General features: G+C 40.9%; 1 protein-coding gene across 2 annotated transcripts in view; it reads right to left on the reverse strand.

The window, feature by feature from the left end:
* The window catches only part of DIP2B (disco interacting protein 2 homolog B), a 232,092-nt gene that overhangs the window by 86,823 nt on the left and 118,075 nt on the right, over window positions 1-27,194 (reverse strand). For both annotated transcript variants that reach the window (XM_079938477.1, XM_079938476.1), the window contains exon 3: window positions 6,002-6,130. In XM_079938477.1, coding sequence (XP_079794603.1) covers window positions 6,002-6,130 — 129 coding nt within the window. The remainder of the gene's footprint in view (window positions 1-6,001; window positions 6,131-27,194) is intronic.

Here is a 27,194-nt window from a genome sequence, read left to right on the forward strand (position 1 = left end):
TCTGCAACAGGAGAGGCCACAACAGTGAGAGGCCCGCGTACCGCAAAAAAAAAAAAATAAAATGTCCAGTCTCATTAGTAATAAAAGAAATAACACTTCTACCAACGAGGTGAGAGACTGTCCATTTCCCCACATCTGTGGACAATACTGGGCCATGTTTTGTCATCTTTCCCAAAAAGTTAAGTGGAAAATGTTATTTTACATTTTTTAAGTAGCTGCTCCTATCCTTGGCTTGTTGTTATGAAGTGGTTAAGACATGGTACATAAGTGGCACAGCTGGGTGTTAAGGACCAGGGGCAGAACAGACACCAAGTGCCCTTACCTGCTAGGACACTACTTATAGACAGACAGACAGATAGATGAGGACAGATTGAAAGGCAGATGTGTGGGCAGGTTGAGTCGTTTAGGTAGAGAAGTAGAGTTCAAGGAGTTACCTGTAAGCCAATTAGTAGTCATGCAATTTTTACCGATTTCTAAGGTACTGATCACTTTCACATCTTTAATTATGGCAGAGGCAGCAACTATTAACTTCTGGAACATTAGGATATCACATTAATTTTGGCACTACTCTATCTGCTGGTGGGGAGGAGCAGTGAAATTTTAATTTTGCATTTCACATTCCCCTGCCTTTACAAATTATGTTTCTTTAGCCTGGAATATCTATATAGCAAACAGTTATTCATTGTTCAAAATGGCTCGGACTTCACCACCTCCACGAAGCCTGCCGCTGACAGTGCCTGGTGCCCAGGGGCTCCTTCCCCTGTCACCCCCTCTTCTATGCTGCCTCTACCTTGTATAAAGGATTTCTGTGTTTAAGAAAGGAGTCCTGTGTTTCTCTAGCATCTCAACTGTGCTCAACTCATAGGAGGTCTATAATAAATGCTTGCTTAACTGAACTGAACTCAATTTATCTTCCTTGGTATGAGGAAGTGTATTACTAAAGAAATAAAATGGTCCTGGTGTGCCAGTGGCAGCCACCTTGGCAAATGTCACCATATCAGAGATCATATTTGCATAGAGAAAGAAAGTTCTCAAGGTGACAGAGGTAGTTATTGTTGCATTTAGCTCACAGAATTAAGTCAGAAAAATCCACACTTAGAGTAAAAATCGCTAAGAACAACTGATGTAAGGCTTTAAATATTTTATCCAGGGATATCACCTTAATAACTATCTTTTACAAACTTCCAGTTAGAAAATAAATAAGTCATGGGATGGAATGGTGACTATAGTTAATAATACTGTATTGCACATTTGAAAGTTGCTAAAAGAGAACGTCTTAAAAGTTGTCATCACAAGAAAAAGAAATTTTTGTAACTATGAAAGGCGACAGATGTTAATGAAACCTATTGTGGTGATCACTTCACAATACATACAAATATTAAGTCATTATGGTATATACCTGAAACTAATGTCTTGTTATATGTCAATTATACCTCGATTTAAAAAAAGAAAACAATCTTTGTTATTTTTTGTTTAAAATTAATATACATAAATTTTGTTATATGCATTTTGCATTTTACCACAACAACAAAAATCCTGGAAAAAATTAATATACATATTGGGGAAAGACCTAAACACATATAATGCTGCAGTGAAAATTTTCCCTAGACCCATCACTTCCCAGAAATAATCCCACCTCAATAGTCTGGTATATATTTTTCCAGATTTCTGTATCTGTGTACATAATAATATATGTAATTGTTAGTATTAATATTTACAAAATTTAGATCATATGCTACATACTGTCTTGTATTTATTACTTAAAAATGTATTTTGTACATCTCTCCATATCTGCTCAAATAAATCTAATAACCTCATTGTTTTTCCACGAGCCTTCACAGAAGTTTTAAACCAGCTTTCACAGAATTCCATTGTGTGGACCTACTATAACTTATTTAATCATTGTATTTATTATGAACAATACGATAACAAACATTTTCGTATATATATATTTTTGTGTACATACGTAGGTGCAAATTCTTAGAAGGAGAATTTCTGGGTCAAAGTGTATGAATACTTAAAGTTTAAAAGATAGTGCCAAACTGTTGTGCTGTTACATTTAAGACCACAGTACCAACGTACTTTTGTCTCTGAAATGAAATAATTTTATACTGCATTTATATTTATTATACTATTTTAGTGTCCCTGAGGTTTACTTAGTTGAATCAAGATTGTCATTTTACTGAATCTATGATGCCACCTTATATAAAAGATATCGTCCAGATTAAAAAAAAAAAAAAAGATATCGTGAGGGAATTCCCTGGCGGTCCAGTGGTTAGGACTCCGTGCTCTCACTGCTGAGAGCCCATGTTCAATCCCTGGTCAGGGAACTAAGATCCCACACACACATGGCAGAGCCAAAAAAAAAAATGTTTAAAAAATATCCTGCTTTCAGGTATGCTAGAATGTGAAAAGTGTCCTTCTTATATTAGATGAAACTATGGTTCTTAGCTGTCTTGGAAAACCAATGAATAATCGCTTATACTGAGAAAAAGCACTTTCTCAACAGAAAGACGGCACATTAAATGCTCATACTTTTTAGTCAAAAGTACTGCTGCACGAGACATGAAACATGCGAAAGCAAACCTGCGAAAACTAGGGACTTGTTCACATTAGTCAAGCATTAGAAGGCCCATGATATCTGGATAAGTAATAATTACAGAGCATGTTCTTCTCTGCCATAAGGATTCTTAGCATCGACCACAGAACAAATCAAACCACCTATTTATTTCCTAACATGAGAAGCCCTGGCCCATACACGTGTGTCAAAAGGAGATGTTCACAGTTCCTGTGTTAGCAAAGCCTCTTTATCGATAAGAACAGGCAGCTCTTGTGACTGGATTTGACTCATTCAGCAGTATACAATTCATCTTGATCTCTGATAGAGAAATCACTTCCGAAGTTCAGTCCCCAGACGCGGCTGACTTTGGATATCTCTGCCAGGAGCACCAGAAAGCTGGGTTTCATTTTCCAGCACGAACGTTTGAGCTGAATAAGGTGATACAACTGCTCCTTTAAAGGCCTTTTTTTGTTTTGTTGTTTTGTTTGAGCTAACTGCTCAAAAGATTAACATTAAAGAAGTTGTCAGAGCGACCTTCCATCTCAGGCACTGACTGTGACTACACTTGTGACCATAACACATGTGTGTATCCTGCTTTGATGGGCAGGTAAAGGAGGTACTAAATTAGTGTATTTGAAATGTCAGACCCTCTTGGCTAAGCACAAAGAACAGAATAAGGGCAGATAATCTAAACTCTGAATAAATAAAAGCTCTTTACACCATGTCTGAAACATGAAACACTAAGTCTATTTAGATTTGATTATGATTAGTTGAAATGTGGTAGGTATTAATAAGCCTCCACCAAATAAGAGAGGATTTTCAAGTTACATTCACTGAAATCAATATTAAATCCTTTCTGTGTACCCATCACTTTAATCTGAATGCCTGTAATTTTTTCTAAACATACCCTCCATTCTTAAGCTATTTTTGCATGTGACATGTAAACGTAACCCTTCCTATGAATGGAGCGGCAAAGAGGCGAAGTTCCAGTCCCATAGATTTCTACAACTTATTTGCTCTACTTCTGCGGCTACCGTTGGTTTCTTCTTACTCACCAAAGCTAGAATGCTCGGCGTGTGCTCAGCTTTGCTTTGTTATTTAGTTGGGCACACCCTAACATGGAAAAATGTGATGTTTAGCCAAAATTCATGCTTGCAGGCCTCCTCTTTCATGTTCCCCGCTCATGACAGTATTGCAGAACTCTCATAACTTTCAATATCTTCAGGGTTTTAAAATCACCTCTGTTCCCTACTTTACCTACTCTCTGGCCTTCTTCTCGCTACTACCCTAAAAAAAAAAGTCCTAGTGAGACAAATAACCGAGACCCAGCTATTAAACCCTCTTCAATACCCCTGCACCTAACCACAGTCTGCTAACCAGTGTTTGATTCACAGAGTATACTTTCTAATATTGGGGGTAAATCTGAAAGAATTGGTATAAAAGATAGTTGGGGCTTCCCTGGTGGCGCAGTGGTTAAGAATCCGCCTGCCAATGCAGGGAACACGGGTTCGATCCCTGGTCTGGGAAGATCCCACATGCCGTGGAGCAACTAAGTCTGTGCATCACAACTACTGAGCCCGTGCTCTAGAGCCCATGAGCCACAACTACCGAAGCCCGCATGCCCAGAGCCCATGCTCCGCAAGAGAGAAGCCACCACAACGAGAAGCCCACGCACTGCAACAAAGAGTAGCCCCCGCTCGCCACAACTAGAGAAAGCCTGCACGCAGCAACGAAGACCCTATGCAGCCATAAATAAATAAACAAACAAATAAATAAGGATATTAAAGAAAAAAAGGATAGTTGGGTTTTGGTAGGTGTACATCAAAGTTTTACACTATTGAATCAGCTGGCTAAAGCCTTTTTTCTCTATGTGATCAGCTTGGACATAGAGTATAGAGAATCCTCTTTGGGGTTCCTTACTAATCCTTTTGTTATCTGCCGTAAAACCAAAGAGAAAGTCAAAGTTAAAACAAAAAACAAAAATCTTCCCAGAAGGCCAGGGATGAGAGCTGTACAGGCTAGAGCCCTTCTGGACTGGTTAGAACCTGCTGCTCCTGCAGCACCTGAGCCCCAGCCTCTAAAAGCAACACCAGGTGCTGGGAAATCGGGCTGGGGTCTTGGTGACAAACAGGAGCTCCTGATATGTTTTTCCAAATCTAGCTTTACCTCCCTCTAATCCATTCCCTAACTAATACTACTTTTTTTCCTTCCTTTCTCCAAAATATTTATTTACCTCTTAGGTATGTTAGGCCCTGTGCAGCTGGCGCAAGTTACTAGAACAGATTACAAATCTGTGTTACTGCTCTGCTGAAAATCCTTCAACGGTATTCAAGATTCCTCAAGTCTCTGATCATCTTCTAGCCTCATCTCCCACCTCGTTCTAGGCCCTTGCTTTCTAAGTTTCAGTCATAATGAACTACTTTCAGGTTTACTATCTGATGCTATTTCCCTAACTCTGTCTGGCTGCCATGACATCGTTCAGATGTTTTATTCTCTGAGAAAGCCTCCTCTGATCACTCAACACCAGGTTTGGTACAAGGGGAGATTCTGTTGTGGCATGCAACCTCTATCTTTCTGACTGAACACTTCTCATTCCCTCCTTCCTTCCAGTGTGTGAAAATATATATCTAATAATATCAGCTCACAAAATAACCATCCTCTAAAGCAGTTTCTGAGAGGGTTGATATAAACCCTGTTTTTCAATTCAAGAAAAGGATAAGGTAACCTTGGCTGGTATAAGGGAGACAAAAATCTGGAGAAAGTAAACTAACATTCCAGTTAGTCTTCTGGCTTAATTCTGCTAGTCCTTAAAACAATAAACATGCTGCGGAGACTATCCTAGTGCAGTGGACAGCAGGTGGGCATGGGATGAGCTCACTAGGCCACACGTCCCCCTGAGGGTCTATGATTCATTTTTGCTCATCAGTGCTGGACACGGTGTGGCAGGAGCATGCCCCCACTGCCAGCCACAGCACATCACCTTTTCCTTTCCCATGGGTTTTTCCTGGGTGAGAAGAAATAAAGTTTAAGAATTTACCAATCTGAAATTTCACTGTTGAGTTTTTGTTCCAGCTCCCTCAGTCAAGAGACTAATCAACAGCTCTGGCAAACACAGAAGGACATGTCTCTTCAAACAGAGCCTACTGAGTTCTCCCAGTACCATCCCATGAGACCCTAGCCCTCTGCCTTCTTATTTATGCACAGTGCCTTTGTACTTGCCTGGCTCCTCTTCTGCCCTTGAGGGCAGAAATGTCTTATTTGGGGCTGTATCCCCAGCAAATAAGAGTTATCTACTACACCTGGCACGTAACAGGTACTAGTTAATATACACCTGTTGGCACTTCAAGGGAAAAAAATAAAACAAACATATATCTCAGGATATACAGTTCACACTACAGTTAGTAAAAACTGTTCCACTGGTAATTTTCAGTTCCCTCTCACCTGATCGGTATCGTTCATCCCTGGCTCCCCCAGATCGACTTCGGTGGTACTTAGAAGGAGCGGAAGTTTGAGCTGCAGATGGAGCAGGTGTCTGGTTTCTATGTTCTTTCTGTACTGCTGAATCAGTTTCTGAAACAGGAAGTTTGGAAGATGGTTATCAGATGACAATAATAGCTGATGTTTTCTGAGCACTTTACAGCATTTCCACAAACTTTGAGGTAGGTACTCTTACCCCATCTCCAGTAAAGGGTCAGAGAGCTTTATTTAACGTGAATATGTTAAAAAGATACAAAGACATCCAGGCTAAAAAAATATCATCTTGGAGCTGTAACTGTCAACAGGCGACAGGAAATATAAGTAAATGAAAAGGCCATTCCAGAGACTCCAAGGACTGGTCAAGTGGGAGAATGGCAGGTGGGGTGGGGTGTACATGCCCCCCTAATCCTGCATAGTTGCACAAAGCATAGCTTGCGGAGCTTTGGCCTCCCCATCGTAAGTTACTCCAAGTAAACGTCATTAAAACAAAACTAGGGTGGTTATTGTGCAAACACACCTTCAAGTCACGTCTTACTAGCCCCTCTTCCAACTGGAATCACCATTGAACTTATCCCTTTCTAGTCCCTGGCCTGTCCCTATATTCTGTCCTCCCAACATTTACTGTTTTACCAAGAATATGGGGCAGAGAAAATAGGCAGTAAAATAAGCAGAAGAGAAACACTTTAAGTTCTGACATTTTAGTGCCGTTTTTTTCAAATGGTGTTAGCTCCTAAGTCATATTTTTTTTTAAACTGTGGTAAGAATATTTAACATGACATATAATCTTTTAACAAACTGTTAAGTGTACAGTACAGCATTGTAAACTACAGGCATGATGTCGTACGGCAGATCTCTGGAACTTATTCATCCTGCGTAACTAAAACTTTTTACCCACTGAGTAGCAACTCCCCATTTCCCCCACTCCCAAACCCCTGGCAACCACCATTCTACTCTCTGCTTCTATGAGTTTGACTATTTTAGATTCCTCATATGAGTGGAATCATACAGTATTTGTCCTTCTATGATTGGCTTAATTCACTCAGTATCATGTCTTCCAGGTTCATCCATGTTGTCGCATATTGCAGGAATTTGCTGCTTCTTTTAAGGAGTATTTTAAGTTTCTTAAATATCATTTAGCTGTGCCCAGAAGGGTACCTTCACACAGCAAATTAAGTGCCCACTATAGGAAGATGTCACCTACCCAGCAAATGCATTGCTCCAGACCACAGCTAAGAATTGGCTTATGAAACCCAAAAAGAAAAAAGCAGACTGAAAGACAGTGGTCTGGGGAGTGCAAGTAACAGCCCCACAAACCTCAGCAAAGGCTGACGGAATCACAGTACTACAGGAACTGAGATGTTTAACGACAAAGTCATAGCAATTTTAAAAAACGGTTAGCATGCTAGAGAAGCCAGGTGTAGGACCTCTAGTCCACAGTCCCAGCTGAGCCCAGCCTTCCATCTGCCTCTGCCAAAAACCAGACATGTCACTGAAGCCATCCTGGACCTTACAGACCAGGTGAAAAGTACTTAGTGACGGACCCCAGGTGACACCATGTGGAGCATAAGAATCACCCATCTGAGCCCTGCCCAAATTCCTGACCCACGAAGTCAGAAGATGTAATAAAAAAGGTTTCCTTTTTTAAAAAAAGATTATTTTTTTATATACTATTTTTGTGTTTTTTTGCAGTACGCGGGCCTCTCACTGCTGTGGCCTCTCCCGTTGCGGAGCACAGGCTCCGGACGCGCAGGCTCAGCGGCCATGGCTCACAGGCCCAGCTGCTCCACGGCATGTGGGATCTTCCCGGACCGGGGCACGAACCCACGTCCCCTGCATCGGCAGGCGGACTCTCAACCACTGCGCCACCAGGGAAGCCCTTATATACTGTTTTTAAGAAGGCAAGGAATAGTATATTTTAGGGTGCTCTCTATTAAAGTGCTTTTATGGATCTAGAAATGTTTATTTTTGATGGTTCCTAGTAGCTGAGAGTTTTATTATAAAATATCTGAGCAGAACAATTTCAACACTGAGACTTTTAAGTGTAACGTCTGGGGTTATAAATGGAAGTTTTTAACCAACCTAAATCCTATTGATAATCCATTTCCCAGAAGACCTGTACTGATTCTTGATATATTCACACCTTGTTTCATTTGCTAAGTCTTATTTCTCTAGAACACGGGTCAACAAACTAATAGCCCATGTCTCTTCTTATAAACAGTTTTATCAGAACACAACCACATGCATCTGTTAGCCTATGGCTGCTTTCACTCTGTAAAGGCAGAGTTGAGTAGTTGTGACAGAGACTGTATGGTCCTCTGATACCTTGATAGCTTCAAGATGGGGGAGGAGTGAGACGTGGAGATCACCTTCCTCCCCACAAATACATCAAAAATACATCTACATGAGGAACGGCTCCTACAGAACACCTACTGAACGCTAGCAGAAGACCTCAGACTTCCCAAAAGGCAAGAAACTCCCTGGGAGGGAGCTGTGAAGGAGGAAAAGTTTCCACACAGTAGGCAGCCCCTTCACTGGCGGAGACAGGGGGTGGGCGGGAGGGAAGCTTTGGAGCCACAGAGGAGAGTGCAGCAACAGGGGTGCAGAGGGCAAAGTGGAGAGATTCCTGCACGAAGGATCAGTGCCAACCAGCACTCACCAGCCCGACAGGCTTGTTTGCTCACCTGCCAGGGTGGGCGGGGGCTGGGAGCTGAGGCTCGGGCTTCGGTCGGATTCCAGGGAGAGGACCGGGGTTGGCTGCGTGAACACAGCCTGAGGGGGGCCAGTGCGCCACAGCTAGCTGGGAGGGAGTCCGAGAAAAAGTCTGGACCTGCCTAAGAGGCAAGAGACCATGCTTTCGGGATGCGCGAGGAGAGGGGATTCAGAGCAACGCCTAAATGAGCTCCAGAGACGGGCGTGAGCCGCGGCTACCAGTGCGGACACCAGAGACGGGCATGAAACGGTAAGACCGCTGCTGCAGCCACCAAGAAGCCTGTGTGCAAGCACAGGTCACTATCCACACCTCCCCTCCTGGAGCCTGTGCAGCTGCCACTGTCAGGGTCCCATGATCCAGGGACAACTTCCCCAGGAGAACGCACAGCGCGCGTCAGGCTGTTGCAACGTCACTCCGGCCTCTGCCAATGAAGGCTCGCCCCGCATCCGCACCCCTCCCTCCCCCCGGCCTGAGTGAGCCAGAGCCCCCGATTCAGCTGCTCCTTTAACCCCGTCCTGTCTGAGCGAAGAACAGACGCCCTCAGACAACCTACACGCAGAGGTGGGGCCAAATCCAAAGCTGAACCACAGGAGCTGTGCGAACAAAGAAGAGAAAGGGAAATGTCTCCCAGCAGCCTCAGGAGCAGCGGATTAAATCTCCACAGTCAACCTGATGTACCCTGCATCTGTGGAATACCTGAATAGACAACGAATCATCCCAAAATTGAGGGGGTGGACTTTGGGAACAACTGTAGACTTGGGGTTTGCTTTCTGCATCTGTTTCTGGTTTTATGTTTATCTTAGTTTAGTACATAGAGCTTATTATCATTGATAGATTTGTTTATTGATTTGGTTGCTCTGTTCCTTTTTTTTAAAAAAATATATATTTTTCCTTTTTCTCCTTTTGTGAGTGTGTATGTGTATGCTTCTTTCTGTGATTTTGTCTGTATAGCTTAGCCTTTACCATTTGTCCTAGGGTTCTGTCTATCCGTTTTGTTTGTTTGTTTGTTTGTTTGTTTGTTACTATAGTTTTTAGCACTTGTTTTCACTGGTGGATTTGTTTTTTTGTTTGGTTGCTCTCTTTCTTTTTTTGAATTACTTTTTTATTTTTAATAACATATTTTTTATTTTAATAACTTTATTTTATTCTTTCTTCCCTCCCTCCCTCCCCCCACTCCCTTCCTCCCTCCCTCCCTCCCTTTTCTTCTGAGCCGTGTGGATGCCAGGCTCTTGGTGCTCCAGCCAGGCATCAGGGCTGTGCCTCTGAGGTGGGAGAGGCAAGTTCAGGACATTGGTCCACCAGAGATCTCCCAGCCCCACGCAATATCAAATGGTGAAAGCTCTCCCAGAGATCTCCATCTCAACGTTAAGACCCAGCTCCACTCAACGACCAGCAAGCTACACTGCTGGACACCCTATGCCAAACAACTAGCAAGACAGGAACACAACCCCACTCATCAGCAGAGAGGCTGCTAAAACCACAGTAAGTTCACAGACACCCCAAAACACACCACCGGACGTGGTCCTGCCTACCAGAAAGACAAGATCCAGCCTCATCCACCAGAACACAGACACCAGTCCCCTCCACAAGGAAGCCTACACAACCCACTGAACCATCCTTACCCACTGGGGGCAGACACCAAAAAAAAGAGAACTATGAACCTGCAGCCTGCAAAAAGGAGACCCCAAACACAGTAAGTTAAGCAAAGTGAGAAGACAGAGAAATACGCAGCAAATGAAGGAGCAAAGTAAACACCCACCAGACCAAACAAATGAAGAGGAAATAGGCAGTCTACCTGAAAAAGAATTCAGAGTAATGATAGTAAAGATTATTCAAAATCTTGGAAACAGAATGGAGAAAATACAAGAAACGTTTAACAAGGACCTAGAAGAACTAAAGAGCAAACAAACAATGATGAACAACACAATAAATGGAATTAAAATTTCTCTAGAAGGATATCAATAGCAGAATAACTGAGGCAGAAGAACGGATAAGTGACCTGGAAGATAAAATAGTGGAAATAACTACCGCAGAGCAGAATAAAGAATGAAAAGAATTGAGGACAGTCCCAGAGACCTCTGGGACAACATTAAATGTACCAACATTCGAATTATAGGTGTCCCAGAAGAAGAAGAGAAAAAAGAGGGACAGAGAAAATATTTGAAGAGATTATAGTTGAAAACATTCCTAATATGGGAAAGGAGACAGTCAATCAAGTCCAGGAAGCACAGAGAGTCCCATACAGGATAAATCCAAGGAGAAACACGCCAAGACACATATTAATCAAACTATCAATAATTAAATATAAAGAAAAAATATTAAAAGCAGCAAGGTAAAAGCAACAAATAACATACAAGGGAATCCTCATAAGATTAACAGCTGATCCTTCAGCAGAAACTGCAAGACAGAAGGGAGTAGCTGGACATATTGAGAGTGATGAAAGAGAAAAACCTACAACCAATTTACTTTACCCAGCAAGGATCTCATTCAGATTCAATGGAGAAATTAAAACCTTTACAGACAAGCAAAAGCTAAGAGAATTCAGCACCACCAAACCAGCTCTACCACAAATGCTAAAGGAACTTCCCTAGGCAGGAAACACAAGAGGAGGAAAACACCTACAATAACAAACCCAAAACAATTAAGAAAATGGTAATAGGAACATACATATCGATAATTACCTTACATGTAAATGGATTAAATGCTCCAACCAAAAGACATAGACTAGCTGAACGGGTACAAAAACAAGACCTGTATATATGCTGTCTATAAGAGACCCACTTCAGACCTAGGGACACGTACAGACTGAAAGTGAGGGGATGGAAAAAGATATTCCATGCAAATGGAAATCAAAAGAAAGCTGGAGTAGTAATTCTCATATCACACAAAATAGACTTTAAAATAAAGAGTATTACAAGAGACAAAGAAGGACACTACATAATGATCAAGGGATCGATCCAAGAAGTAGATATAACAATTCTAAATATTTATGCACCCAACATAGGAGCACCTCAATACAAAAGGCAAATGCTAACAGCCATAAAAGGGGAAATCGACAGTAACACAATCATAGTAGGGGATTTTAACACCCCACTTTCACCAATGGACAGATCATTGAAAATGAAAATAAATAAGGAAACACAAGCTTTAAATGATACATTAAACAAGATGGACTTAATTAATATTTATAGGACATTCCATCCAAAAACAACAGAATACACTTTCTTCTCAAGTGTTCATGGAACATTTTCCAGGATAGATCATATCTTGGGTCACAAATCAAGCCTTGGTAAATTTAAGAAAATGGAAATCATATAAAGTATCTTTTCTGACCAAAATGCTATGAGACTAGATATGAATTACAGGAAAAAAATCTGTGAAAAATACAAATACATGGAGGCTAAACAATACGCTACTACATAACCAAGAGATCACTGAAGAAATCAAAGAGGAAATTAAAAAATACCTAGAAACAAATGACAATGAAAACACAACGACCCAAAACCTATGGGATGCAGCAAAAGCAGTTCTAAGAGGGATGTTTATAGCAATATAATACTACCTCAAGAAACAAGAAAAATCTCAAATAAACAACCTAACCTTACACCTGAAGCAATTAGAGAAAGAGGAACAAAAAACCCCCAAAGTTAGCAGAAGGAAAAAAGTCATAAAGATCAGATCAGAAATAAATGAAAAAGAAACGAAGGAAACAACAGCTAAGATCAATAAAACTAAAATCTGATTCTTTGAGAAGATAAACAAAATTGATAAACCACTAGCCAGACTCATCAAGAAATAAAGGGAGACAACTCAAGTCAATAGAATTAGAAATGAAAAAGGAGAAGTAACAACCGACACTGCATAAATACAAAGGATCATGAGAGATTACTACAAACAATTACATGCCAATAAAATGGACAACCTGGAAGAACTGGACAAATTCTTAGAAAAGCACAACCTCCTGAGACTGAACCAGGAAGAAATAGAAAATATAAACAAACCAACCACAAGCACTGAAATTGACACTGTGATTAAAAATCTTCCAACAAACAAAAGTCCAGGACCAAAGGGATTCACAAGTGAATTCTATCAAACATTTAGAGGAGAGCTAACACCCATCCTTCCAAAAATCTTCCAAAATATAGCAGAGGGAGGAACACTCCCAAATTCATTCTACGAGGCTACCATCACCGTGATACCAAACCCAGACAAAGATGTCACAAATAAAGAAAACTACAGGCCAATAGCACTGACGAACACAGATGCAAAAATCCTCAACAAAATACTAGCAAACAGAATCCAACAGCACATTCATACACTACGATCATGTGGGGTTTATCCCAGAAATGCAAGGATTCCTCAATATATGCAAATTAATCAATGTGATAAACCATATTAACAAATTGAAGGAGAAAAACTATATGATCATCTCAATAGACACAGAAAAAGCTTTCAACAAAATTCAACACCCATTTATGATAGAAAATCTCCGGAAAGTAGGCACAGAGGGAACCTACCTCAATGTAATAAAGGCCACATATGACAAAACCACAGCCAACATCGTTCTCAATGGTGAAAAATTGAAAGCATTTCCTCTAAGATGAGGAACAAGACAAGGTTGTCCACTCTCACCAGTATTATTCAACACAGTTTTGGAAGTTTTAGCCGCAGCAATCCGAGAAGAAAACAAAATAAAAGGAATCCAAATCAGAAAACAAGAAGTAAAACTGTCACTGTTTGCAGATGACATGACACTATACATAGAGAATCCTAAAGATGCCACTAGAAAACTACTAGAGCTAATCAATGAATTTGGTAAAGTAGCAGGATACAAAATTAATGCACACAAATGTCTCACATTCCTGTACACTAATGATGAAAAATCTTAAAGAGAAATTAAGGGAACACTCCCATTTACCACTGCAACAAAAAGAATAAAATACCTAGGAATAAACCTACCCAAGGAGACAAAAGACCTGTATGCAGAAAACTATAAGACACTGATGAAAGAAATTAAAGATGATACAAACAGATGGAGAGATATATACCATGTTCTTGGACTGGAAGAACCAACATTGTGAAAATGACTATACTACCCAAAGCAATCTACAGATTCAAGGCAATCCCTATCAAACTACCAATGGCATTTTCCACAGAATAGAACAAAAAATTTCACAATGTGTATGGAAACACAAAAGACCCTGAATAGCCAAAGCATTCTTGAGAAAGAAAAATGGAGCTGGAGGAATCAGGCTCCCTGACTTCAGACTATACTACAAAGCTACAGTAATCAAGACAGCATGGTACTGGCACAAAAACAGAAATATAGATCAATGAAACAGGATAGAAAGCCCAGAGATAAACCCACGCACATATGGTCACCTTAGTTTTGATAAAGGAGGCAAGAATATACAGTGGAGAAAAGACATTCTCTTCAATAAGTGGTGCTGGGAAAATTGGACAGCTACATGTAAAACAATGAAATTAGAACACTCCCTAACACCATACACAAAGATAAACTCAAAATGGATTAAAGACCTAAATGTAAGGCCAGATACTATCAAACTCTTAGAGGAAAACATAGGCAGAACACTCTATGACATAAATCACAGCAAGATTCTTTTTGACCCACCTCCTAGAGAAATGGAAATAAAAACAAAAATAAACAAATGGGACCTAATGAAACTTCAAAGCTTTTGCGCAGCAAAGGAAAACATAAACAAGATGAATAGACAACCCTTGGAATGGGAGAAATATTTGCAAATGAAGCAACTGACAAAGAATTAATCTCCAAAATTTACAAGCAGTTCGTGCAGCTCAATATCAAAAAAACAAACAACTCAATCCAAAAATGGGCAGAAGAACTAAATAGACATTTCTCTAAAGAAGATATACAGATTGCCAACAAACACATGAAAGGATGCTCAATATCACTAATCATTAGAGAAATGCAAATCAAAACTACAATGAGGTATCACCTCACAGCAGTCAGAATGGCCATCATCAAAAAATCTACAAACAATAAATGCTGGAGAGGGTGTGGAGAAAAGGGAACCCTCTTGCACTGTTGGTGGGAATGTAAATTGATACAGCCACTATGGAGAACAGTATGGAGTTTCCTTAAAAAACTAAAATCAGAACTACCATATGACCCAGCAGTCCCATTACTGGGCATATACCCTGAGAAAACCATAATTCAAAAAGAGTCATGTACCACAATGTTCACTGCAGCTCTATTTTCAATAGCCAGGACATGGAAGCAACCTAAGTGTCCATCGACAGATGAATGGATAAAGAATATGTGGTACATATATACAATGCCATGTTACTCAGCTTCAAAAAGAAACGAAATTGAGTTATTTGTAGTGAGGTACATGGACCTACAGACTGTCATACAGAGTGAAGTAAGTCAGAAAGAGAAAAATACCGTATGCTAACACATATATATGGAATCTAAAAAAAAAAAGGTTCTGAAGAACCTAGGGGCAGGACAGGAATAAAGACGCAGACGTAGAGAATGGAGTTGAGGACACAGGGAAGGGGAAGCTGGGACAAAGTGAGAGAGTGGCATGGACATATATACACTACCAAATGTAAAATAGATAGCTAGTGGGAAGCAGCCACATAGCGCTGGGAGATCAGGTAGGTGCTTTGTGACCACCTAGAGGTGTGGGATAGGGAGGATGGGAGGGAGACGCAAGAGAGAGGAGATATGGGGATATATGTTTACGTATAGCTGATTCACTTTGTTATACAGCAGAAACTAACACACCATTTTAGGGCTTCCCTGGTGGCGCAGTGGTTGAGAGTCCGCCTGCCAATGCAGGGGACACAGGTTCGTGCCCTGGTCCGGGAAGATCCCACATGCCGCGGAGCGGCTGGGCCCGTGAGCCATGGCCGCTGAGCCTGCGCGTCCGGAGCCTGTGCTCTGCAACGGGAGAGGCCGCAACAGTGAGAGGCCCGCGTACCGCAAAAAAAAAAAAAAAAAAACAAAAAAACCACACACACCACTGTAAAGCAATTATACTCCAATAAAGATGTTAAAAAAATCATCATAATAAAAGCTAACATTTAAGTGTTTGCTTTGTGCGAGGCACTGTGAATTTTTGTCTTATTTATTCCTCACAACAACCCTACAAAGCCAGAACTATCACTCTCAACTTTTTATGGAAAAGAAAAGAGAGATATGGATTAGGGTTACAGAGCCAGAGGATGGCAGAGCCAGGATTCAAACCAGGTCTAACTCCACAGGTTCTCGACCTGAAAAGGTTATGAAAATTCTCCCAAGGCTCTTAAGAGGAAAGCAATCAGAATTAATAATTTAGTTTAGGAGCATCTAAATGCTTCAGGATTTACAGTCAGGAGTTAATTTTTTTAAATCATCTCCCTTCATGTGAAAGATAACGCAGAAATCCCCTCCAAATAAAGTTTTCAGCCATTCACTAGAGAAATTATTTAAAACATATTTCAACTACCTTTAAACAGAGAACAAAAAATAGAAAGGGGCTATTTTTATTTGTATGGTCAGATGATACATACAGGAAGGAAATCAGATTAGCACACATGAACTACTCTGTCTGTAAACATGCACAGAGAAAATGGTTTGACTTAAACAGATAAAGCACCCATTTTAAAACACTGGTTTTGTATTCCTTTTTGGAGGGTTATAGTGAATATAAAATTGAATTACCTGTCACTAATTTCTTTTTTTTTAATTAAGTAAGCAGATTTGCTAGGATGAACCAAACTACCCTGCTAAGAAACATGGCTCTTTCAAATTAGATAGTTAATAATCCAAAGGATAAAAAGAAGGAATATGGATTCTCATTTCACAACAGATGGAAACAAAAGTCTGATGTATTTTTTTCTGATTCCTCCCTCACTGTGCTTTTATTTTGTATTTTTCAATGTAATTAATTAGGAAAAAAGAAGATAATGTGGACTAAATAAAAAATTTTACCAAAAAATGATCGGGAGGTGATAGGGGAACTGGGAGTTGATAAATTTGAGGAAGAATTAGGAAGAACGAACATTTCCACTCAGGATTATCTAGAGGTTATCAAAGAACAAACCACAAGGAAATGTAACATAAATACAGACATCTGATGAGAATTGAGAGTCAGATGACACTTAGCCAAGAGATCTACTGAACTGGTACCAAAAAAAAAAGCCTCACAACACGCTATTCACCAAGCAACATTAGTATGATGCTCTGCAAAGTTTTTCTCGGTCCCCTCGGGTATTTAGTCATCCAAGCAGACCAGGTCTCTTTGGGTCTAAAATCATGACAGACATTTCAAGGTAGCTTGCCAGAAATGAAACCAAAAGGTTAACTTGCAGTTTCAGTAAGTGGCTGACAAGTTTGTTCAGTGAGCATTCCTCGGGTGCCCAAAGCACAATGCCACAAAAACATGGATTTCTGACAGAACAAGCTTGGTTCAAATGTTTAATATACTTGTTCAGGTTTAAGAGAGGTGATGTAAAAGAAACAAAAAAAGAATAAAATGAATTCCTAGGAACTGAATCCTAGGAATATACTTTAAGTATAATAGGGAAGACTTCCCTGGTGGCATAGAGGCTAAGAATCCGCCTGCCAATGCAAGGGACATGGTTCGAGCCCTGGTCCGGGAAGATCCCACATGCCGCAGAGCAACTAAGCCCGTGCGCCACAACTACTGAGCCTGCGCTCTACAGCCCGCTAGCCACAACAACTGAGCCCGCGCGCCTCAACTACTGAAGTCCGCGCACCCTGGAGCCCGTGCTCTGCAACAAGGGACGCCACCACAATGAGAAGCATACACACAGCAACGAAGAGTAGTCCCTGCTCACTGCAACTAGAGAGAGCCTACATGCAGCAACGAAGACCCAAAGCAGCCAAAAATAAATAAAGAGGGCGCTTCCCTGGTGGCGCAGTGATTAAGAACCCACCTGCCAATGCAGGGGACACAGGTTCGAGCCGTGGTCCAGGAAGATCCCACATGCCACAGAGCAACTAAGCCCGTGTGCCACAACTACTGAGCCCACACACCTAGAGCCCGTGCTCCGCAACAAGAGAAGCCACCTCAATGAGAATCTCACGCACCGCAATGAAGAGTAGCCCCCGCTCGTTGCAACTAGAGAAAGCCATGCACAGTAATGAAGAACCAAAGCAGCCAAAAATCAATCAATCAATCAATATATAAATATTAGGAAGGAAGGGAGAAAGGAAGGGAGAAAGGAAGAAAGAAAGAATAACAGGGAAGCTTAATGATGAAACTCTGTAGCTAATCTGTTTGATTGTTAATAATCACTCTCCAATTTATTACGAATTTTATTTTATAAATTTTAATTTCCATGTATTGGAGTTTCATTTTTTAAAACACAAGACTTACAGATATATTTTATATGTGCATTAAAAAAATGGAAAGCAAATACAGTAAACCGTTAATAGCCATCATTTCTAGGTGATGAGATTGGATGTTTTGTATATTATTCCACAGCTTTACTAGGTTTCCATAATTTAGAGAAGTTCTCTTTTTCAGGATATAAAAATAATATATGTTCATTATAGAACATCAAGGTAACAGTTAAGTATAAAGAAGAAAATAAAAATGATATTGGATTTTCTTAATTTGAAGGCCATACCACAGAGAGCAGATTCTTACCAAAATAAGTTAAAATAATGCCCAGTTTTCAGTTTCCTAGAGAAATTATGACATTGTGAGCAGGATTTTCCAATCTTCTAAAATCAATTGTCTTCTTTTTCTTTTCCCCAAAGCAACTGGTAATTCAATGCATATATGGAGGTGAGAAGGAGGAAACTATGTCCTGGTTGGATTAAAAAAATCTTGGAATGCTTACTTGCCAGGGCACCAATTCATCACAGAAGGAAGCAGGAAACATGGACCTCAGGTCTCCTGAAAGAGGAGGAAGAGGTCTGAGGACATAGGGGCCCAGCAGGGCATTATTTAACAGCATGTCCAATGTCAGCTGGGCAGGCAAGTTGCTGCTTAAAGATGAATCGCTCCCTGGCCATGGTTTCACACTCCAACCAGATCTCAGGAACTACCTGGGGCCCAAAAGTAGAGATTTCTACATTTTGAATAAGATGTGCACAGTTTCATTACCACAGTAAGAAGCTAAAAGCAAAGACAGAATTAACTTATGTATCAACATGAGGAGATACATATTATACGCCACGAAAAGTGAAAAACTGTTGACTATGCAGACACATGAAAAGGTCTCCAGTAATAAAAGAACACAAAATATTATGTATATAATTACAATTGTGCACGTAAAAACTATTCACATACAATTATACGGATTGGAGGGGATATAAAATCCCCTAAGTAGTTGGGATGAGGTAGGGATGAGGTACTCTGGAGAACTTTACCATTTCTTTACCACTTTGTTTACTGAAAGAGCTCTGTATAAAATCAAAGTAATTTTAAAAGACCTTAAATATAGGTTAGGTAAGGAGACAGCTATAAGGAGAGCTGTGAACCTCATAAATCAAGCCTTCTTCCAAACTTCTAAATTCTATTGTGAAACATACTTGAGATTCAAAGAAAAAAATTACTCGCTGATCACGACACACAGTGACCACTTCAGTTTGGGAGTTCCTGGATCTTTCAGTCTGTTATACAGAATATCCACTAGGGGTCACCATTATGTTTAAATAGTGATGATGTTACAATGTTTATTAACAATAAGTTTAGACAAATTTTCATTTCTTCTACAACACAAAGCCTCCTTTCTCAATGGTCAGCATGTACACAATTTATGGTTCTCTGGCAGAAAGAGACATCACAGTCTTGCATGATTCTACTGTTTGAACATAATAACAACGATAACCTGGAAAAGAAGCTGATCTTTAGTATAAAACCATGCAAAATCTCCAAATCAGAAACATGGAGGAAAGCCAACCTTGGCTTCTTATCTTTCAACTCTGCCAATGATTAAACAGGAATTTTCACCTGTAAGAGTAACAGAGGGAAGGAGGATGTGCTCTGAGAACCAGTGAACATAATGCTTCAGCTTTTTAAGCAGCCATGGTCACTGGTCTTGGGGCTGGTGTCAGAGAAGAAATATATTAAATAAGTGATCACCCAGTCAGGTGTATCTTTTACAACGTGATCGGCGCTGAGAAGGAAAAAGACAAAGATCTCTGAGCCCACGTAATGAGGAATTTAATTTGTACTAGAGTTTCAGGAAGAGCCTGTTAAAAGGATAGGCTGATGCGGGCTTCAGCGTGGGGGTAGGGGTGTGGGGAGGGCTACTTTACACAGCAACGAGGTATTTGTATAAGTCCCGTGAGGGAGAAAAGCCTTGACAACTCTAAGAAAGACTGGTGGGGTTGAAGCACAGTGAAAGAGGTGGAGTGAGACAAAATGAGGCCATAGAAGAAAAGCAGGGTCAGGTCACTTTTCCTAACCCATCGAGCGGCCTTTAAAGGGCTTTAGAAAGGGAATGACAGAATAACAATGATAATACAGTTATCAGTGATAATACAGGCTCTTTAAACTCATAACACCATCTGACAGATACCATAAAGGAGGCAGGACACCTATACCAGATTAAATTTGTTTTTCTACAGTGAGAGTGTGTCCATAATCACCTTGAATCATTATAAACAGAGCTTCCACTCCCAACTCCACGCTCCACCCTGGGTGAAGGTACCTTGAATCACTCAGAGACTCTTCCCTGGGAGCTCACTGAGGAGAGTTTTCCTCAGAAGGATGGGTGATTAACCTGCCTCGCTGCCTGGGGGAAGGGAGGAAAGAAAGAATCCACATTCACAGTCTGGAAAGGGGCCATCTGCCTAGGGTAAACCTGAAGCTTCCTGGGCCACTTGGCATCAGGAAAATGGCTGTGCGTGGACTAAAAGAACACAATACTTAGAGCTTTGCCCTGAGAATCCAAGTGGGGTACCTTGGCTGAGCCGAGCACAGTGGGCTCCTTCCTCAGAGTGACTGATGCAGGACCCAGGGTTAGCAGTGGGACAGCATTGCTGGTCACAAGGTGAGGATCGGTTTTCAGTAGCGCCCCACGAGGCACTGAGGAGCAGCAGCAGACAATGGGGTTCTTCCCATTTGGGTGTGGAAGCTACACTGACCACCTCTCCTCCTGTACTACCTATATCCCAGGGGGTTCTTGCACAATTCAAGAGGAAAGAGGAGCCCCAAAAGACAGCGGACTTCCTTCCAATGAGGCATGTGGGTACCGATAAGATTGCAATGCGTGCTCCAGTTCACAGCAACTATACAAGTGTCCAAACCTAGCTAATGAAAGGGCAGAACTGGGACTGGAATAAAAAATTCCATGTTCTTTCCATTATTCTGTGATCCTCACTTGGGAAGGAACTTTAAAATCAAAACGTGATAGAGAAAATACAATCAATCCCACCCCCAGCACACAAAGAGGCACTCTGTCTACTTAACATTTATATGGTTGGGAATGTTCTACAGCATTCCAAAATGCTGTTCTTGATTTCAGTAGCTAGTTTTAGGTTCACATCCCTTTGAATTTCCGTAATATTTTGTTTAGAACTTTCTTACAGTGCTTATTTCACTCTACCTTTTTTTTTTTTTTTTGCGGTACGCGGGCCTCTCACTGCTGTGGCCTCTCCCGTTGTGGAGCACAGGCTCCGGACGTGCAGGCTCAGCGGCCATGGCCCACGGGCCCAGCCGCTCCGCGGCATGTGGGATCTTCCCGGACCGGGGCACGAACCCGCGTCCCCTGCATCGGCAGGCGGACTCTCAACCGCTGCGCCACCAGGGAAGCCCCTATTTCACTCTATCTTTTATGATTCTCATTTGTGCACCTATCTTTCCTATTTTATAGTATAAATAAACTTGAGGTCAGAGGCTGGTCTTAATTCATCTTTTATCTCCTGCAGTAATTAGCTCTGGGTATTACACTGCAGGCACCCAAAATTTTAGTTAAAATAAAGAAATTAAGATCTTTTCTGTCTCCTCACTTCCACCAATGGGAGTGGGTGGCTGGGAAAAACAAAGACAAAAATGAAGAGATACCAACTTAAAGGATATGGTTAACTGTTAATCTGAGAAGGCTGCTTATTTGTGTATCTCTAAGCCGCAAATATTTTATGCAAAAATTTGTGCCTCTCACAATTTTCATACAATTACATGAGGTCTGTAAGAATAACAGGATCACAGACTATCCTTGAGAGGAGTTACCAGAGTCTTTAGAGAGAGAGGATAAAACTTACAAGGCTTTCTTTTCTTTCATTTTCACTCGGTTATATACACGTTTGCACAATCTCAAAGGCAGGACTGAACTCAGAAGACCTGGGACGAAAGGGGTGGGGAACAACTGGCAAGTACAGCATATGTACATACACTGGAACACTGGTGAGCAAATACCCTGCAGCAAAATAGGCAGCAACCACAAAAGGAATCCAAGTTTGGAAAGAACCTTTGCGCCACCAGCACTTCTTACCAAGACAAGCTAGAAAATGCCAACACGTAAGCGTAATCATAAACTGACATGTCTTACCCCTAAAAGGGCAGCAGGTAAGGGCCCAGGGGAAAAATAATGTGGGAACCTAGCCCAGGAAGGAATATATAAAAGGCGAGATCCTATTCTGAAGCAGAAGACAAACACAATTAAATGAAGTGAAAGACAGTAGGACAAAGTCAATGGATGAAGGAAGAAAAACAAATACACAAAGGTCACAGATGAGCTCAAATACACAAAGACAGAATGGAATGTGTACATCAATGCCATGAAAAACAGAAGCTGCAGTAATATCCTAAAGCAAAGGATGTGGGTCCAAGAGAAGATGCCACCGTTGAACTTCAAGGGCAGTTTTAAATAGCGGAGAGTTGCAAAACAGAGCTGAGGCAGGGCTCATTCTCAGAACCACCCAAAGGAGGGAGGCCCCCCAGTTTCAACACTTTAATCAGGCTGTGGTAGAGACCATTTGATCAGCTTGTTGGTGAACAACCAGCAAATAAGGTACTGACGTCTTTGAGATCTTTTAGATTGATAGAAATGATCTTGGTACAAGTTTTGAACAATCCTTAAATAGAAACGTTAGGATAAAGAATCCCGATTAAACATGGCAGAATAACACATCTATCTATCCCCACTCCTTCCTAAAACACCACTAGAATGATAATAAAGGTCTGTAGCAGGACAAAGAAACAATCAGTTCAGGAAGAGACAGCATCAAGAGTTGTCTCTATAAACATAATAATAATAATAAAACAATAGATTAACTGTAAAAAAAAAAAAGAGAGAGAGAGAAAGAAAGGAAATGTAATCCTAGTAAACCAAGTGACTTAGCTGTGAATAATATTTACCTAATCAAAATAATGCAAACACTGAATGCTGACTTAGCAACAACAAAAGTAGTACATTGAACAGACAGCCCACAATGAGTATGAGATGGGAGATGTGAAGGAAGGGGTAAAGGGAAGGGGAGTGTGTGGTGTCCAGGTGGTTGGGGGAAGAATGTGTAAGAGAGAAAAATTCTAATCTTTTACCTACAGAGGTAAATGCCAGAAGAAACAGTTAAAACAGTTGAAAGAAGCTGTCTCTGGGGAAGAAGAGGACACTGCTTATTTTTGTTGTTGTTACAAACCTCGTAGCAGCATTTGACTCTGTAAAATAGATTCCGTAATCTCATTTAAAAATAAAAATTAAGTAAAGAGGAATGCTAATATTGATATAATGTTGTAATATAATATTGATGAGAATCAATATGTGCGCACAGTCTCTTGAGATTTAGAAGATCTAAATTAAAAGATCTATTGAAGGTAGAGACAAGTTGCCAGGACCAATCACTCTCCAATCTGTAGAGTCATCTGCTTTTTTCATTATCTGACACTTCCATCTTCACAGATGTTTACGAAAGGAAATATTTCTAAATTCGAAATGTTCCTTCTGTTTAGTTCCACAAACATTTATAGAATTCTACTATGTGCCAGGTACTAATGCTAGAAACTGGGGACATGAAGAAATAATAAAAAAAAAAGAATGTTCCTGATTATAAAGACTTTAAGAGTCCAGTAGGGGAATAAGACACACGAACAAACCATAATCTATGGGACAGTCAGAGAGAGCTTTTTATAAATGCAGCGCAGATCATGGGAGTGGGGACTGTGATAAAGCTGGTCAAGGAAGCCTTCTTAGTGTTAGTGGTAGCTGAGCACACCCCTAGCAGACTGAGGGAGCAAGCCAGGGGGTCCCAGGCAGTCTTGTCCAATGCTGGCTGCCTCCTGATGTCTTAACAGTACTTGGAGCACAGAAAGCACACAGTAAATACGTGCTGACCTGAGGTTCTGTCAGCAACCCAGGTATCATTAGAATAAACTCTTTTCTATTAAAACTATTTGGAATTAATCAGTTACTTGTATGCAAAACATCTTAAGGATCAGACTACAGGAAGTTGCCTCCCTGCACAAAACCTTCCATTTTCTTCTAAATCCAAGTGTGGCCAAGAGCTACTAATTTACAGAGGAGTTAAGAGTGTATGTGGTTTGAATAATCAATTCTTTGGGCCTTGACAAAAGAGAGTTCATTTCTGGCCTCTTCTCCTTGCAAAGCTGCTAATAACTGAGGTGTGTGGGAAGCTTTATATCCAGGCTCTCGTAGCTTCCAAGCCACTGAAAGATGTTCTATGGGTCATTCCTTTCAAAGAGCATATGGCTCAGAACGAGGAGATATGAACCTGCCACATCCTCATTTCTCCCTTGCCTCTCATAGTGAGAGCATCTTGCGGCCCTGAGTATGGTTTTAACCTTTATCAAGATATGAATTTCATACGGCATGCCCTTAAATACCAGATAAAGTTTGGGTTTTGTAGAAACTAAAGAAACAACAACCAGCTCCAATGTTGACAGGTTAAAGTGATTTCCAAGGGTAATTTTGAGACATCAGATTTTTGTCATACAGTAAGTTTAGAATCTAACCCCTGTGATGTTAGTGAACAAAGCTATGTTTATTATTACCCCAAATTGTCCTTACTCAATTTCCACTAAGTATTTTCTTCAACCATGTGTTCTCTTCCATATTTCCCCATTTTCCCTGTTACATTGTTAATTTTTTTCTGAAGGTCCTATTTTAAAGATTTATGTAACATTTGAGAAAAGAAATCTAAAATATACATAAATATGCAACCTAAGGTCACTCCAAGTCAATTCTGTATGGAAAATCACTCACTAAATTTTTAGATAAGCATGTGCATGTAATTGTTCTAGCAGTACAATGCTGCAAGCAGTATTACTTTTTTCTTTCGAGAGAGACTGGTGGAGAATGTTACTTTTATATACTACACTCAAGGAGCCGCCCTCACAATGAAGCACACCTCACAACTGGAGGAAATGAAATCTAACAAGGTAACAGAAATAGTTTGAAAGAGGTTGAATCCCTCTAGAAGTAAGTAGGAAACTCCTACTAAAAGTGTTAAAATGACTTTCATTTCATTTAATCCTATATAAAGCATTAATACAATTCAGTAAGTTTAAAATCTGCATTAAATCCAATGCCATTAAAAAAAAAATCAAACTAAATGCCTTCTTCAAAATCTACAAAGACATACGGGGTAAAAATGTCAAGGTGTAATCTCTTCTTTTGCTACAGAATCCATACAATATAACCCAGCCCTACAAACAATCCATTTCTGGGAAAGACATGAATAGATTCAAGAACAAAGGTGGGAAAAGAAAGTGACAAACACAAATTGAGAGACTTTTTACCACTAAGAAAAGTCTCCCTTGGAAAGCTCTAGGGAGACAGGGCATTGGTTCTCCATACCAGCAACCACCACCTGGGAACCTGACAGAAATGCAAATTCTCGAACCCCAACCTGCACCTACTGAATCAGAAACCCTGAGAACAGGGTCCTGCAATCTGTATATGAACAAGTCCTCCAGTGGTTCTGATGTAGGCTAAAATGTGAGAACCACTGACATAGAGTGAGATGTCAGGAGGGCTTGAGGTCTTGCCTTGGGAATTCCAACATTTAACACAGGAGAAGGAGCCTGCAAAGATGACTAGGAGCAACATGAAGAGAGGAGTAAGAAAATGAGGAGAGTGTCTCAAGAGGCAGAGTGGCAAATAGTACTGAGATATCACTTATGGCAGCTTCAGAAGGGACTGGAATGGGCTGAGAAGTGAGAAGGTGTTGAGAAAACAGGGATAGTAAATATAGACAGTTCTCAGCAGTCTGATCATAAAGGGGAGACAGACAGGGTAGAGACGGAAGTGGTCGACAAGGGAGGATTTTTTTTTTGGCCATGCCACACAGCTTGCAGGATCTTAGTTCCCCGACCAGGGATCGAACCTGGGCCCCAGCAGTGACAGCGCCGAGTCCTAACCACTGGATCACCAGGGAATTCCCAAGGGAGGATTTTTTTTTAAAAAGAACAGTAATGAGTATGATGAACTTCTGGGGGAATAATCTGGTTGAGAGGGAGAGAGTGACAGTACGAGAGAGACAGGGAGCTGACTGCAGTGGCATCCCGAGGGGGCAGTGCAGCTGTCTGACTCAGCGGGAGGAGACTTTACTACTTACAGCATTTAGAATTGCTATCCATGGTGATAAGAAAAAGCCGACCAACTTTTTGTTGGTTTTATTACTGCTTTTAAAATTCCTATAGATACTGCACCCCTCACTGCCTGCACTGGGGTGGCCCACTCCCACTGCCCTGTCCTTGGTGTCACGGGACGATAGTAAAAGGTTTCTGAAAAGGGAGGAGGAGATGGGATCAAAAGCCCAGATGAAAGGACTGCCCTTGGCTAGGAGGGACAGACCACCTCTTCAACCAGAAGGGAGGAGGTGATAAACATGATGGGCACTGATGTGGTGAGTTTGAAGTCTAATAGCAGGAAGGAGATGCCATCAAATGGCTTCTCTTCCATGAGGTCACATGCAAGACCATCCCTACTGTGAGATGCTATGTCACATTCTCTTGGCCTGCTGTAACTAAATGTCTGCTTCGTCATATCCATTCTCACTAAGCAACCTTCTATGTGTGATCAAGCTCCTCTCGTAGGCCTGCCGGTGGGGCAAGAATGTGCTGACCACACAGACTTGAATGTGTCTCAGTGGTTTCTCACAGTAAATTGATAAACTGGTTTTTGAACATGATTTGGTTTCTTTGTAGCCTGACAACAGATATGAGACAGATCATGGTCCTTTTTATAGTTACATTCCTTACTGAGTTATTTTCTCAGGATCTGATTGCTTTTGCACAAAGTGACTACAGTAAATCTCTGGGCCTACAGAGGCATGGACCAGATCCATAATTAAGCAGCCAATCAGAGGACTCCCCTTTTCTGCCATGCCTTGCTCAGCAAAAGCTGGCTTTTCATTAGCTGTCACTGGCCTGATTTCCACCTCTTTTCTCTCAATTCATTTCTACATCCATCTGTTCATTAAGATATTTTAAACTGGCTATCACTGAATTGACCTACTAGTTTTTGCAGGGAGGAATTTCC

This window comes from Stenella coeruleoalba (genome assembly GCF_951394435.1).
Source record: "Stenella coeruleoalba genome assembly, chromosome: 11".
NCBI lineage: Eukaryota > Metazoa > Chordata > Mammalia > Artiodactyla > Delphinidae > Stenella > Stenella coeruleoalba.